General features: G+C 35.9%; 1 protein-coding gene across 6 annotated transcripts in view; it reads left to right on the top strand.

The window, feature by feature from the left end:
- ZGRF1 (zinc finger GRF-type containing 1) overlaps positions 1 to 5,806 on the top strand; it is an 83,868-nt gene extending 78,062 nt beyond the window's left edge. The window contains exons 25-29 of one of the 6 annotated variants that reach the window (XM_027062777.2): positions 461 to 584; positions 3,437 to 3,613; positions 3,746 to 3,880; positions 4,575 to 4,836; positions 4,989 to 5,806. In XM_027062777.2, the coding sequence (XP_026918578.1) occupies positions 461 to 584; positions 3,437 to 3,613; positions 3,746 to 3,880; positions 4,575 to 4,836; positions 4,989 to 5,134 (844 nt within the window). In that variant the 3' untranslated portion in view covers positions 5,135 to 5,806. Of the gene's footprint in view, positions 1 to 460; positions 586 to 3,436; positions 3,614 to 3,745; positions 3,881 to 4,574; positions 4,837 to 4,988 lie in introns of those variants that run through there. The other 5 variants (XM_027062771.2, XM_027062787.2, XM_027062792.2 and 2 more) reach the window with 5 other exon arrangements.
- Positions 5,807 to 12,301: the final 6,495 nt, after the last annotated feature.

A 12,301-nucleotide genomic window follows, 5' to 3' on the forward strand; every position in this document is an offset into this window, starting at 1 on the left:
TAACTTGTTGTGTCCATAGAATATAATGGAGTTGAGATTTAGATACAAGTTTTTCTACAAAAAATTGGACATTTTCCCACGATATCCTACCTCGATTTAAAAAGACATTTAGCCCCAGGAACTTAATTTATTTCATTCTAAAGCAAGAGTTTAAGCCAAATGTTTTCTACGAAAGCCTCTAAGTTTATAGAATTTAAAAGTCATTGTTTCTCAAAACGTGTTGTGCAAAATGCTAATTCCATGCAGAGGCAAGGGGACATTTAGTACGTTTTATGTAGGAAAAAATTGTAAGGGGTTTTTTACTGAGTAAGTTCAAAGCCTTTTAATACATTTATTAGCATTATTAAGCCTTGTTAGTTCCCAGAACTCTGGGAATACATGTTGGAAAATAGTGCAGCAAATGATGTCAATGCATGCCTTCTCTTATTGCTTAGATTAATTTTTGGAATTCTGTTTTTAGGTTCGAGTGTGAAAAGCTGATTCTTGTTGGAGATCCCAAACAGCTTCCTCCTACTATTCAGGGTTCTGATGCAGCTCATGAAAATGGATTAGAACAAACTCTTTTTGATCGGCTCTGCTTAATGGTACTACTGTTCAATTCATGCAGAATTATCATTTATGGATTATATACTGTGTAGATAGATCGAAAATGAAAATATTAGAAGACTTAGTCCCTGCCCTAAAATAATTGTAACTGTTTAGAAAGTACCCCTCTTAAAGATAACTAGCACCTTGTAATTTAAGTACCCTTTTATATAATGAATCTTTTCCCCATGTACTACTTTAATAGTGGGTAGTAAATATATTGCTTTTGCTCTAAAATCTTAAAAAACCCTATAATGTCTTTATTATCCATGTCCCCTATTGTAGAGCTGTTGTAGAGTGCTGCTTCACATTTAAAAGAATTTTTTTAATTAATTATTAATATACACATATATATTTTTTAACATTTACTAATTTTGAGAGAGAGGGATCCTGAGCAGGGGAGGAGCAGAGAGAGAGGGAGAGACAGAATCCCAAGAAGTCAGCGCAGAGCCCAATGCAGGACTCGAACTCAGTGAACCATGAGATCATGACCTGAGCCTAAATCAAGTCTGACACTTAACTGATGGAGCCAACCAGGCTCCCCTAATTATTAATGTATCTTTTTTAAAATTTAATTAATTTATGTATTTATTTTTACTTTACATCCAAGTTAGTTAGCATATAGTGCAACGATGATTACGGGGGTAGATTCCTTAATGCCCCTTATCCATTTAGCCCATCCCCCCTCCCCCAATAGTATTGGAGCTGTTTCTAGACAAGGTGGTAGAGGAAATAGATGAGTGCGGGGGACAGGTGGGGGGGGCATAGCTATCTATGCCACATTTCATATTTTAACAAAAAGGAAATCTGAAGCAAGATGACTAAATACTAATGTCAGATTTGTGTGGTACATAGATGAGTATTATATTTTTTTGCTTTTCTGTATATTTGAACTAGTTCAGAATTAAAAGAAACAAAAATAATATCTATTATTCATTATAGAAAGTGTGGAAACTACAGAAAACTAAAAGGTTAAAAAAAATCTATAATAACCTCACTGCCCCCAAGAGAGAATCCTTTGTAATATTTTGGTATCATTCCTTCCAGCTTTTATCCTAGGGGTGTCTGCATATATCAAATATATACACTGTAAGAATACATATATTTGATGTATGTGCACACAATGGAATATCATTCAGCCATAAAAAAAGAGGGAAGTCTTGCCACTTACAACAACATGGATATACCTTGAGAGCATTATGCTAAGTGAAATAAATCAGAAAGAGATAAATACTGTATGTTATCACTTACCTGTAGAATCTAAAAAAAAGCTGACCTCATAGAAACAAAGAGTACAATGGTGGTTACCATGAGCTAGGAGGTAGAAAGGTAGGAAGAGGGAGATGTTGGTCAAAGGGCATAAATTTCCAGTTATCAGATGAGTAAGTTCTGGGGATCTAATTAACAGCATGGTAATTATAGTTAATAATATCATATACTTGAAAATTGCTAAGAGAGTAGATGTTGCATGTTCTCACTATTAAAAAAGAAATGTAATTACCTAATTATGTGATGTGATAGAGGTGTTACCTAATGCTATGGTGGTAGTCAATTTGCAATATATGAATATCAAATCAATTCATGGTTCACCTTCAGCTTATACAGTTGTGTTATACTTACACAATTATGTTAAATGTCAATTATATCGCAATAAATCTGTAAAAATATGTATTTTTACGTAGTTGAAACCATACCATGTAGTTACTCTCCTGCCTTTTTTAAACTTTGCATTATAATAAACTATTTCCCTGTGTTATTACTAGCTTTGTAATCACTGTTGTCACAAATATTTTAATCACCAAATATTATGTGAATATACCATAATTTAATAATTTTTCTAACATTGTTTCTAGTACTAAATAATGGTCCTTTGAATAAAAAAAACTCATTTGAGAATTTTTGTACTTTGAGCATATTTTGTATTTTTGGCAGAGGTTTTCACATGCCCACTGACTTAGACTCATCCGCAAACTTATGCCCTAAATAATACAAGGACTGTTTTTTTCCTTACTGTTTTTCTTCCATAAAAGATACCTTGTCTGTGTGATCATTAATCCTGCCTTTAACTATGCATTATTATTGTTGGAGTACCTTTTAGTTATTCAAAATGTTCAAATAGTGCTCCAGAACATTTTGCAAACACAGAGCATGCTCTACAAGAGCTCTAACTTGGATGGAATGTGGATTTTATGATGCACTAACAAGATTGGAAACTTCTTTGAGGATTCAAAATATAAGATGGCTTGTGCCCAAGGAGGAAAATTAATGAGCTATCAACAACTCTTTCTAACATTTTTTTAAAATTTTTAATGTTTATTTATTTTTGAGAGAGAGAGAGACAGAGAGAGAGAGCACGCATGCAAGCAGGGGAGGGACAGAGAGAGGGAGACACAGAATCCAAAGCAGGCTCCAGGCTCTGAGCTGTCAGCACAGAGCACGATGCAGAGCTCAAACCCACAAACCATGAGATCATGACCTGAGCTGAAGTCAGACACTTAACCGGCTGAGCCACCCAGGTGCCCCTCAAATATATATTTTTTGAAGATTCCTTTTCAATTTAGTGTCAGGTCAACTCCACATACATTATGAAAGCACCTAATGTTAGGCACCAAACTTATTAGATAAGTCTAACATTTGACATGCTGTATAATTTTGTGGTGTAAATAATAGGTTACCATGAAGATATTTTTAGTAATTAAAAATTGTTATTTATAGTCTATTTGATCATAGTTGTAATTCATTTACTAAGAGCACAGTATGTTGATATTTTTAAATTTTTAAATACTAATCTTTTTTTTCCCCCTAAGGAAAAAAATGCTTTAATTTTTTTTTCTTCATTTAAATCTCTTAGGGTCATAAGCCAGTTCTGTTGAGAACCCAATACCGTTGTCACCCTGCAATCAGTGCTATCTCTAATGATCTGTTTTATGAAGGAAACCTCATGAATGGCATTTCAGAAACAGAGAGGAGCCCTTTATTGGAATGGCTCCCAACTCTGTGTTTCTATAACGTTAAAGGACTGGAGCAGGTAAATGACATTAATGAGAGTCAACATGGTTTAGTTTCCTGGTTTAATTTTATTGTTGTTGTTTATATGGTTTTCTTGGTCTTTCCACAGCCTTTCTGGGAAATATAATTTAGGCTCTGTTTCATATTCCAGATTGAAAGAGATAACAGCTTTCATAATGTGGCAGAAGCTGCTTTTACACTCAAGCTGATTCAATCACTGATTGTAAGTGGAATAGCAGGCTCAGTGATCGGGGTGATAACATTATACAAATCCCAGATGTACAAGGTTTGTATCGTATTATGACACTTAAATATTGGGACTTTTTGTTACAATATTTGATAGTTACATTTGAGTAGTAGTTGGGTTTGGTACTTAAAAAACTTTTGGGAGTGTAACATTTTTAAAAATTCTGATTTTTGTGTGGTCTGGCTTTTTTTCTGTATAATTAAATGTAAACCTAACAAGGTTTAATTAAATTCAGTTTACAGCTGTTAGGGCAAAAATGCAAATAAACAAATTAGAGGGAAGAAAATACAGTGTATGCTTTGTGTTTTGGGCCAGATGGGATTCAATCTCTGTTTTCCAAAATGTTCTTTCATTATTATTTCATTTTATTAATAAATCAAAAGTAGATAGCAAATATTAATGTACATGTAAACCAATTACTTCTAACTAGTTTTTACTTTTTTTATTTTTTAAAATATTTTTCATCTATTCTATTATTAATTTTCAACTCTGAATTAGTATATCTGGATGAATTCCCCAACAATAGATAAATCATCACTTTTGCTTTTGTTTCCTAATTTATATTGTCATCTAGTTATTTATGAATCATTTTAGAAACTACCAAATCTATGTGAATCATTAAAAAATGAAAATTATCCACTACTAGTTAAATAAAAATGGCTGCTGTGAATAGGTTCAGGGCTTAAGTTCTTCATGGTCTCTTCCCTGTGTGATCTCGTCTTTTCCTCCACAGCTTTGTCATTCACTCAATGCCGTGGACTTTGATCATCCTGATATCAAAGCCGTGCAGGTATCCACAGTAGATGCTTTTCAGGGAGCTGAAAAGGAGATTATTATTCTGTCCTGTGTAAGGACAAGACAAGTAGGATTTATTGATTCAGAAAAAAGAATGAATGTTGCATTGACCAGAGGAAGGAGGCATTTATTGATCGTGGGAAATTTAGCCTGTTTGCGGAAAAATCGACTCTGGGGACGTGTGATCCAACACTGTGAAGGTAAAATATAAAAATATCTTTAATTCAAGTGTTTTGAATTAAAAATGACTCTTGAGTTAGTGCTTGGAGTGGTTCAGGTAGGACTAGCTCTGACTTTGCCACTGTGTGAGATGACTGAAATATCGTCGTCTCACGTTTTATCTCTTTTTTAGGAAGGGAAGATGGATTACAACATGCAAGCCAATGTGAACCACAGCTGAATCATCTTCTTAAAGATTATTCTGAAAAACAAGCAGAAGAGAAACAGAAGAAAAAGAGTGAAAAAGATAAATCTCATTCACAAAAAGTCATGGCATAGATAATTTGTATTTATATGAATTCAAATTCATTTTACACTATATATTTTTTATATTTTTACTACCCCAAAATGTTGTTATTGATAAAAAATTTATAATATTTATGTAATAAATTAACTCCAAATAAAAATTTGTTCTTCAAAAAATATACATACTTATATTAAGATAGGCAGATGTTGAACATAATATAAAATCTTACTAATAAAAATACACTTTTTTCTAAAAATTATTATTTCTGTTTGCTAAAGGAATAAATTTTACAAAGGGTATGGAAAAGCCCTCCTGGGGAATACCAATGTTACTTCAAAAATAAGTAAATATCTCAAAAACTCATCTATTAGAACATGGCTACAAAGTTGTATCAATACACCCCTTTCTGAACTACAGTTCTATCAGAATCTTTAAAAACTAAATATATATAATGCCCAGTTATAAGTAAAAACATATTCACAATAACTTTTTAGAAATATAAAAAGAAGAAGAAAAATGCAAAAAATTCACTCCTGGAGAATGCAGTGCTCAGTACCTGGCCTTGTCCAGTACCCAACACCATACCTGGTATTGTAGGTTCTCAGTAAGTAGCCATTGGATGAATGAACAAATGAATGAATGAGAGACTACCTTTGGTTCGTTTCCTTCTAGTCTTTTTCCTGTGCATTTATTCACATGGTAGATATTGGTATATAAAATATATAATGGATTTAAATTTTTTTATTTTGAAGTATTTTTTAATACACACGTCTAGAAAAGTGTACAAATTACAAGTATACAGCTGAGTGAATTTTCATAAAGTGAATACATCTTTGTAATCAGCACTCAGATCACAGACGGAACATAACCAGTATCGGGAAACCCCTTCGGTGTCCCCTCACTGCTACTACACTCTCACCCTCAGGGTAACCAATATCATAACTTTTAAAAACATAGGTTTGAGATTCATGTTATCATGTGCAGGCTTTGGACTTTATAGAAATGTAATCACATTATGCTTCTACATGTGATTGATTAAATATTCTCACGAGATTCATTCACATTGTTTTGAATATTGGTAGTTTTTAATATTCTCGTTCCTGTTTGATATTCCACTGTAAAAATAACTGTAATCTACTTACATATATTACTCTTTTTTTTGCCAGTTTTATTGAGAAATAATTGACATACGTCACTGCATAAGTTTAAGGCATACAGCATGATGGCTTCATTTACATGTATTGTGAAATGATGACCACAGTAGGTTCAGCTAACGTCCATCTTCTCATATAGGTACAATAAAAAGAGGGAGAAAAAGGGAAAAATTTTTCTTGTGATGAGAATTCTTAGGTTTATTATCTTGACAACTTTCCTATATATTGTACAGCAGTGTTAGCTGTGGTCATCACGTTGTCCATTACATTCCTAGTACTTATTTATCATATAACTGGAATTTTGTGCTTTTGATCACCTTCTTCCAACTCCCCCTCCCTCTACCCTCCACTTCTAGTAACCACAAGTCTGACCTCTTTTTCTAGAAGTTTGGGGATTTTTGTTTTTAATATGCCACATATAAGTGAGATCATACAGTATTTGTCTTTCTTGGACTTACTTAATATTATGCCTTCAAGGTCCATCCATGTTTTCACAAATGGTAGGATTTCCTTGTTTTTTATGGCTAAATAACATGTGATATTCATATATGATGTACATTCATATTCATATTTACATATGATATATATATCACAGCTTCTGCCTTTTTTAAGTAAACTCTGCACCGTTTTTGGAGTTTGAATTCATGACCCCAAGATCAAGAGTCACATGTGCCACCAACTGAGCCATCCAGGTGGCCCTATATCACAACTTCTTTATCCATTCATCCATCAATGGACACTTAGGTTGTTTCCACGTCTAAGCTGCTATGAATGGTGCAGATGACTTTTTGAGTTAGAGTTTTCATTTCCTCTGGATATATCTCCAGAAGTATATAATCGCTGGATCATATGGTAGTTCTATTTTTAATTTTTTTTTTTTTTTTTTTTTTTTTTTTTTGAGGAAACTCCATGCTGTTTCCATAGTGGCTATACCAATTTACAATCCTACAAACATGCACAAGGGTTCTCTTTTCTCCATATTCACACTAACAGTTGTTGTCTTGTCTTTTTGATGATGGCTATTCCAACAGGCATGAGGTGATAGATACCTCGTGGTTTTAATCTGCATTTCCCTAATGACTAGTGATGTTGAGCATCTTTTCACATACCTGCTGGCCTTTCATATATCTTCTTTGGAGAAAAGACTAAGTTCTTTTGCCCATTTTTTTTTAATTGATCTTAGGGGAACAACTTTCAGCCTTTTATCATTGAGTATGATATTAGCTGTGGGCCTGTCATATATAGCCTTTATAATGTTGAGATATGTTCCTCTCTGCCTAATTTATTGAGTTTATTGTGAATGGATATTGAATTTTGTCAAATGCTTTTTCTGTATCTATTGAGATGATGATTCATTTTTTTTGTTCTATTATTGCAGGGTATCACATTGATTTGTATATATTGAACTGTCCTTGCATTCCAGGAATAAATCCAACTTGATCATGGTGAATGATCCTTTTAGTGTGCATTTAAATTAGGAAAACAATGTATGAACAAAACAAGAAGTTCAACAAGGAAATAGGCACCATCTAAAACAAAACACAAATCTAGAGTTAAAAAATACAACTGAAGAATTCAATAGAGATTTTCAAAAGTAGACTTTGCCATGTAAAAGAAAGAATTTGTTACGTAAAGGACATTGAAAGGGATATTGACAATTCTCCAGAGAAGCAAAAAAAAAAAGAAAGATTGAAGAAAGCCTTTGGGAATTATGAAACACAAAACAAACACTATTCACATTATGGGAATTCCAGAAGAAGAAAAAAGAACAGAAACTGTATTTAAAGCAATCAGAGAATGTGGGGAGAGAAATGGACATTCAGATCTATGAGGCCCAAAGGATAAAGGATCCCAAGTAGGTCAACACAAATAGGACTACACTGAGACACGTAGTAATTAAGTTGTTGAAAGTCAAAGACAATTTTAAAAGGAGCAAGAGAAAAGAGAGAAGTTATATACCACGGAAACTCCATAAGACTATTGACCAGTTTCTCAGTAGAAACTTTTCAGGCCAGGAGAGAATGAGATGACATATTTAAAATACCAAAAGAAAATAACTGTCAACCAGAAATTCTATAGCCAGTGAAGTCATTCAGAAACAGGGATAAAGAGTTTCCTGAACAAACAAGAGCTGAGGGGGGTCCTTACCACCAGACCTCCCTCCAAAGGGAGTTCTTTGAGCAAAAGTAAAAGAATGCTAATTAACATAAACACAGGTAGTGTAAATCCCACCAATAATGGTAAATATATAGTCATAGTTAGATTCTGCAACATAGTAATAATGGTACATAATTCACTTACAATCCTAGTTTTAAAAAGGGGGGTTATGTCTCTTAATTTGTTTGATGGTTGCTATTCCTTGTCAAACTTCTTGTGGTTTTTTTTCATGCATTGTTTTCCTAATTTTATTTGTCTGTGTTTTCTTATAGTTCACTAAACTTTAAGAGGATTATTCTAAACTCTGATAATTTATAGATTTCCATTTCTTTAGGGTCAATTATTGGAGCTATATTAGCTTTCCTTGGTGGTATCATATTTACCTGATTTTTCATGATCCTTGATTTGTATGTTGTACCTGTACATTTGAGTAATCAGGCTCCCCTTCCAGTCTTTAAAGATTTGCTTTCGCAGAGACAGTTCTTAACTAGTCAGCTCAGTTTGGATTTCTTGGCGGTGTTGTTGGGCAGGTGGGGCATGGTATTGTCTGTTTTGGGGTGAGGTAAGGGTTTGAGCTCTGACGATTAGGTGGGGGGTTGTGCCACTGGCAGAGAACATTTGGATAGAACGGCTGGCTCAGTCCCCTACCCAAGCGAGGCTGTAGGATGGTCTCTGGGTTGCCTGCGCAGTAGGAAAGGATCCAGGGCCCAGACGGCTCATCATTGAGTGACCCAAATCAGGTCAGACTGTACACTGAATTCCCTGGTCAGGTGAGGCCACTGGCTCTTCTCTGCAGAGTGGGGAAGCCTGGGCTGCGCTCTCTGTTCCAGTGCCACAGTAAGCAGTGCTGTTGAATGGACTGTGTAGCATCTTGTGTATTAGGTTCCTTGGTCAGACGTAGTAAAGGCTATATTCAGCAATGAGCGGAGCTGTGAATTAGATTCTCAAATGCCATGGGAGACTCTCAGATGCTCTTTGTTGTCTTAACTCAAACCAACCCACATCCCACGTTCCCTGGATGAACAGGACCATGGCTTTGCTTGTCAAATTATTGGCTCTGCTGTCTACCTCTCGGTTTGAGTTCTGCTAGGCCACACAGTTTCCAGGAGTTGTCACAGCGCTTCTGGTCAGATGGGGTCGAAAGCCACTGTTCACAGGGATGGGGCTATGTTGAAGCTCCTTTGTCTGGGTGGGAAGGGGAGAGGCTACTTCAGGCTACTCTGAAGTTTCACGGGGAGGAGCCAGAAGTTACCCTCAGTTTGGGCTGTGAATTGACCCCTCCGCTTGCGTGTAGTGTGGGAACACTCCACTCCCAGTACTGGCTTTGTTCCAGGGACAATCAGCTCTGCCCATCCACTTCTCTGCTCTACTGCTGCTGCTGGACTGCAGATTCCAGTTGTGCCAGCCCTTCTGGTCAGATGGGGCCATAAGACACTCTACAGAGGGTGGAGCTCTGATTCAGGTCCTTGGCTTGGGCCTGGGGCAAGCCAGGCTTTAGAGCTGGCAGAATTCATTTGAGGAACTAAATCAGGCAGATCTCCTACCTGCTGAGCTCCCTGGTCAGAGTTTTGCAGGTAAGCAAAAACCCCTGGTTGGGATTACTTCTTGGGCACTGCAGGTGTGAACTCAGTCTGACTGTCCTGTTTGTTGTAAGCCCCTGCCTCCTTTGTCACAGTCAGATTCCCAGTGGCTGGGCCCTGCAGATTCCCCAGCAATCTCCATGGAGTGAGATCAGAGTAGGGACTTCCTTAAAGTGACCCAATGCTGGGGATAACTGGCTATTCCTCTTGGGTCTCTTCTCACTGGAAGATCCAGAGGTTCAGGGGAGACCTCTCCAAGTGGTGCTGTGCTATCTCAGGGGAGGGGCAATGTGGTCAACATGTAGTCACTTCTTACCCTTTGAATGCAGTCTCTTCCGGTGTCTGTGATGTGGGGGTGTTTCAGCCTCATTTTTGTGTTCTAGGATTCTCTCAGTGGGTCTTATTCTTGAGTGTTGGTTGTTCTGGTGTGGGGGAGCAAAGTCAGGAACAACTTATGTCACCATCTTGTTGACGTCACTCCTAAATTTTTTAAAAAATATTTATTTGTTTGTTTGTTTGTTTATTTATAGAATGTGTATGCTCATGTGCACATGAGCAGAGGAGGGGCAGAGGGAGAGGGAGAGAGAGAATCCCAAGCAGGCAGCATGGAGCTCAATGTGGATATTGATCCCACCATCATGAGATCATGACCTGAGCCAAAATCAAGTTGGACTCTCAACCGACTGAGCCACTCAGGTGCCTACCCCCCCCCCCACAATTTTTTATTATGAAAAGAAGACATTCTCTTTGTAGAAAATTTGTAAAATACAGCAGAGTATACAATAGAAAACAAAAAGCACCTAGGGTTCCACTACCCAGAGATAATCGTTACAAACAACAATGTATATATGTGAATAAGTTAACCCATTTGTGGTATGATTTTAAACATTAACGAAGGAACATTTACTCATTCTATATGGAAAAATGGCAAGGGCTTGATTATAATTAATAGCAATGAAGTGTTGTCTTTATCAGTTAAAACAGAAAACCGCTTACTTGAATTATTTTATAATAAAAAATGACCAGTCTACTTCTATAAAACTATTCTTTTATGTTTGGGAAAGAAATAAAGCCACTGAAGAAACAAAACTTGTTTCATAATTCTCCAAGCCTTGTCCCAAATGTGTTCCTGAGTTTAACAGCAATTGCACGCTTAAACATTCATCCAAACTGTGAAGAAATCAGATTGTTGATTGCTCTTTGAAGGTCTTTGAAGGTCTACATTTGCTACTAGGATCCACTTTGCTACTTAATGCAAGAAAAACTGATTACCAGCAAAGAAGTTTAATAGCTGAGCTGGTGATTCCTAAAATCCTTATTTTCAAAAGTTGACTTAAAAAGAACATATATGTTTCATACTCTGCTGCCAACCCCTGTCCTTAGAAATATGCATTTCAATATTTGAGTCGTTTGTGAAAAATCACAAGTTAAAATCTGAGATTATGAAGCCCAGCTTAAAACTTCACAGTAAAATGTAACATTTGGTATTGTTCTATGATATTGGAACAAAAAGAATGTTTGATTTGGCAATGCTGCGTGCTCTTGACTATGGTTTAATTTAAAGACAGCTGTGAAATAGCTTTCTACTAATTTGATTTTTTTATATTAAATAAGAAGGAAATGGAAATTGGTGATTTACTCGACAGATATTGGACCTTGAAAATTAAATAATTGTTCTAAAAACATTAGCTTAATGCTGACTTGAAATGCCTGCTTCGTAATTAGTCATGAGTGAAATGTGTTTAGCTCAAGTTGTGTTTTTGGTTTATATTAGCATGACTTGATGATAGAATAAAGGAAAAATACAATACAAATATCTCTGCAAGGCCCTGAGTTCTTTTCATCCTGAAATACTAGATAGGTTAATATTTTTAACTCTTCTGTTTTATTTTTATTTTTTTAATTAAAAAAATTTTTTTTAATGTTTATTTATTTTTGACAGAGCATGAGCGGGGGAGGGGCAGAGAGAGAGGGAGACACAGAATCCGAAGCAGGCTCCAGGCTCTGAGCTGTCAGCACAGAGCCTGATGCGGGGCTTGAATCCACTGACCGTGAGATCATGACCTGAGCCGAAGTCAGATGCTCAACCGACTGAGCCACCCAGGTGCCCCTAACTCTTCTGTTTTATTTAGTCTCTTTATTATTGATTTTCTCTCCTATTCTTTTCTTTCTTTCTTTCTTTCTTTCTTTCTTTCTTTCTTTCTTTCTTTCTTTCTTTCTTTCTTTTTAGTTTATTTATTTATTTGGAGACATAGAGAGAATGAGTGGGGTAGGGACAGAGAGAAAGAATCCCAAGCAGGTTCCATTC

The sequence above is a fragment of the Acinonyx jubatus genome, chromosome B1 (genome assembly GCF_027475565.1).
Source record: "Acinonyx jubatus isolate Ajub_Pintada_27869175 chromosome B1, VMU_Ajub_asm_v1.0, whole genome shotgun sequence".
Lineage (NCBI taxonomy): Eukaryota > Metazoa > Chordata > Mammalia > Carnivora > Felidae > Acinonyx > Acinonyx jubatus.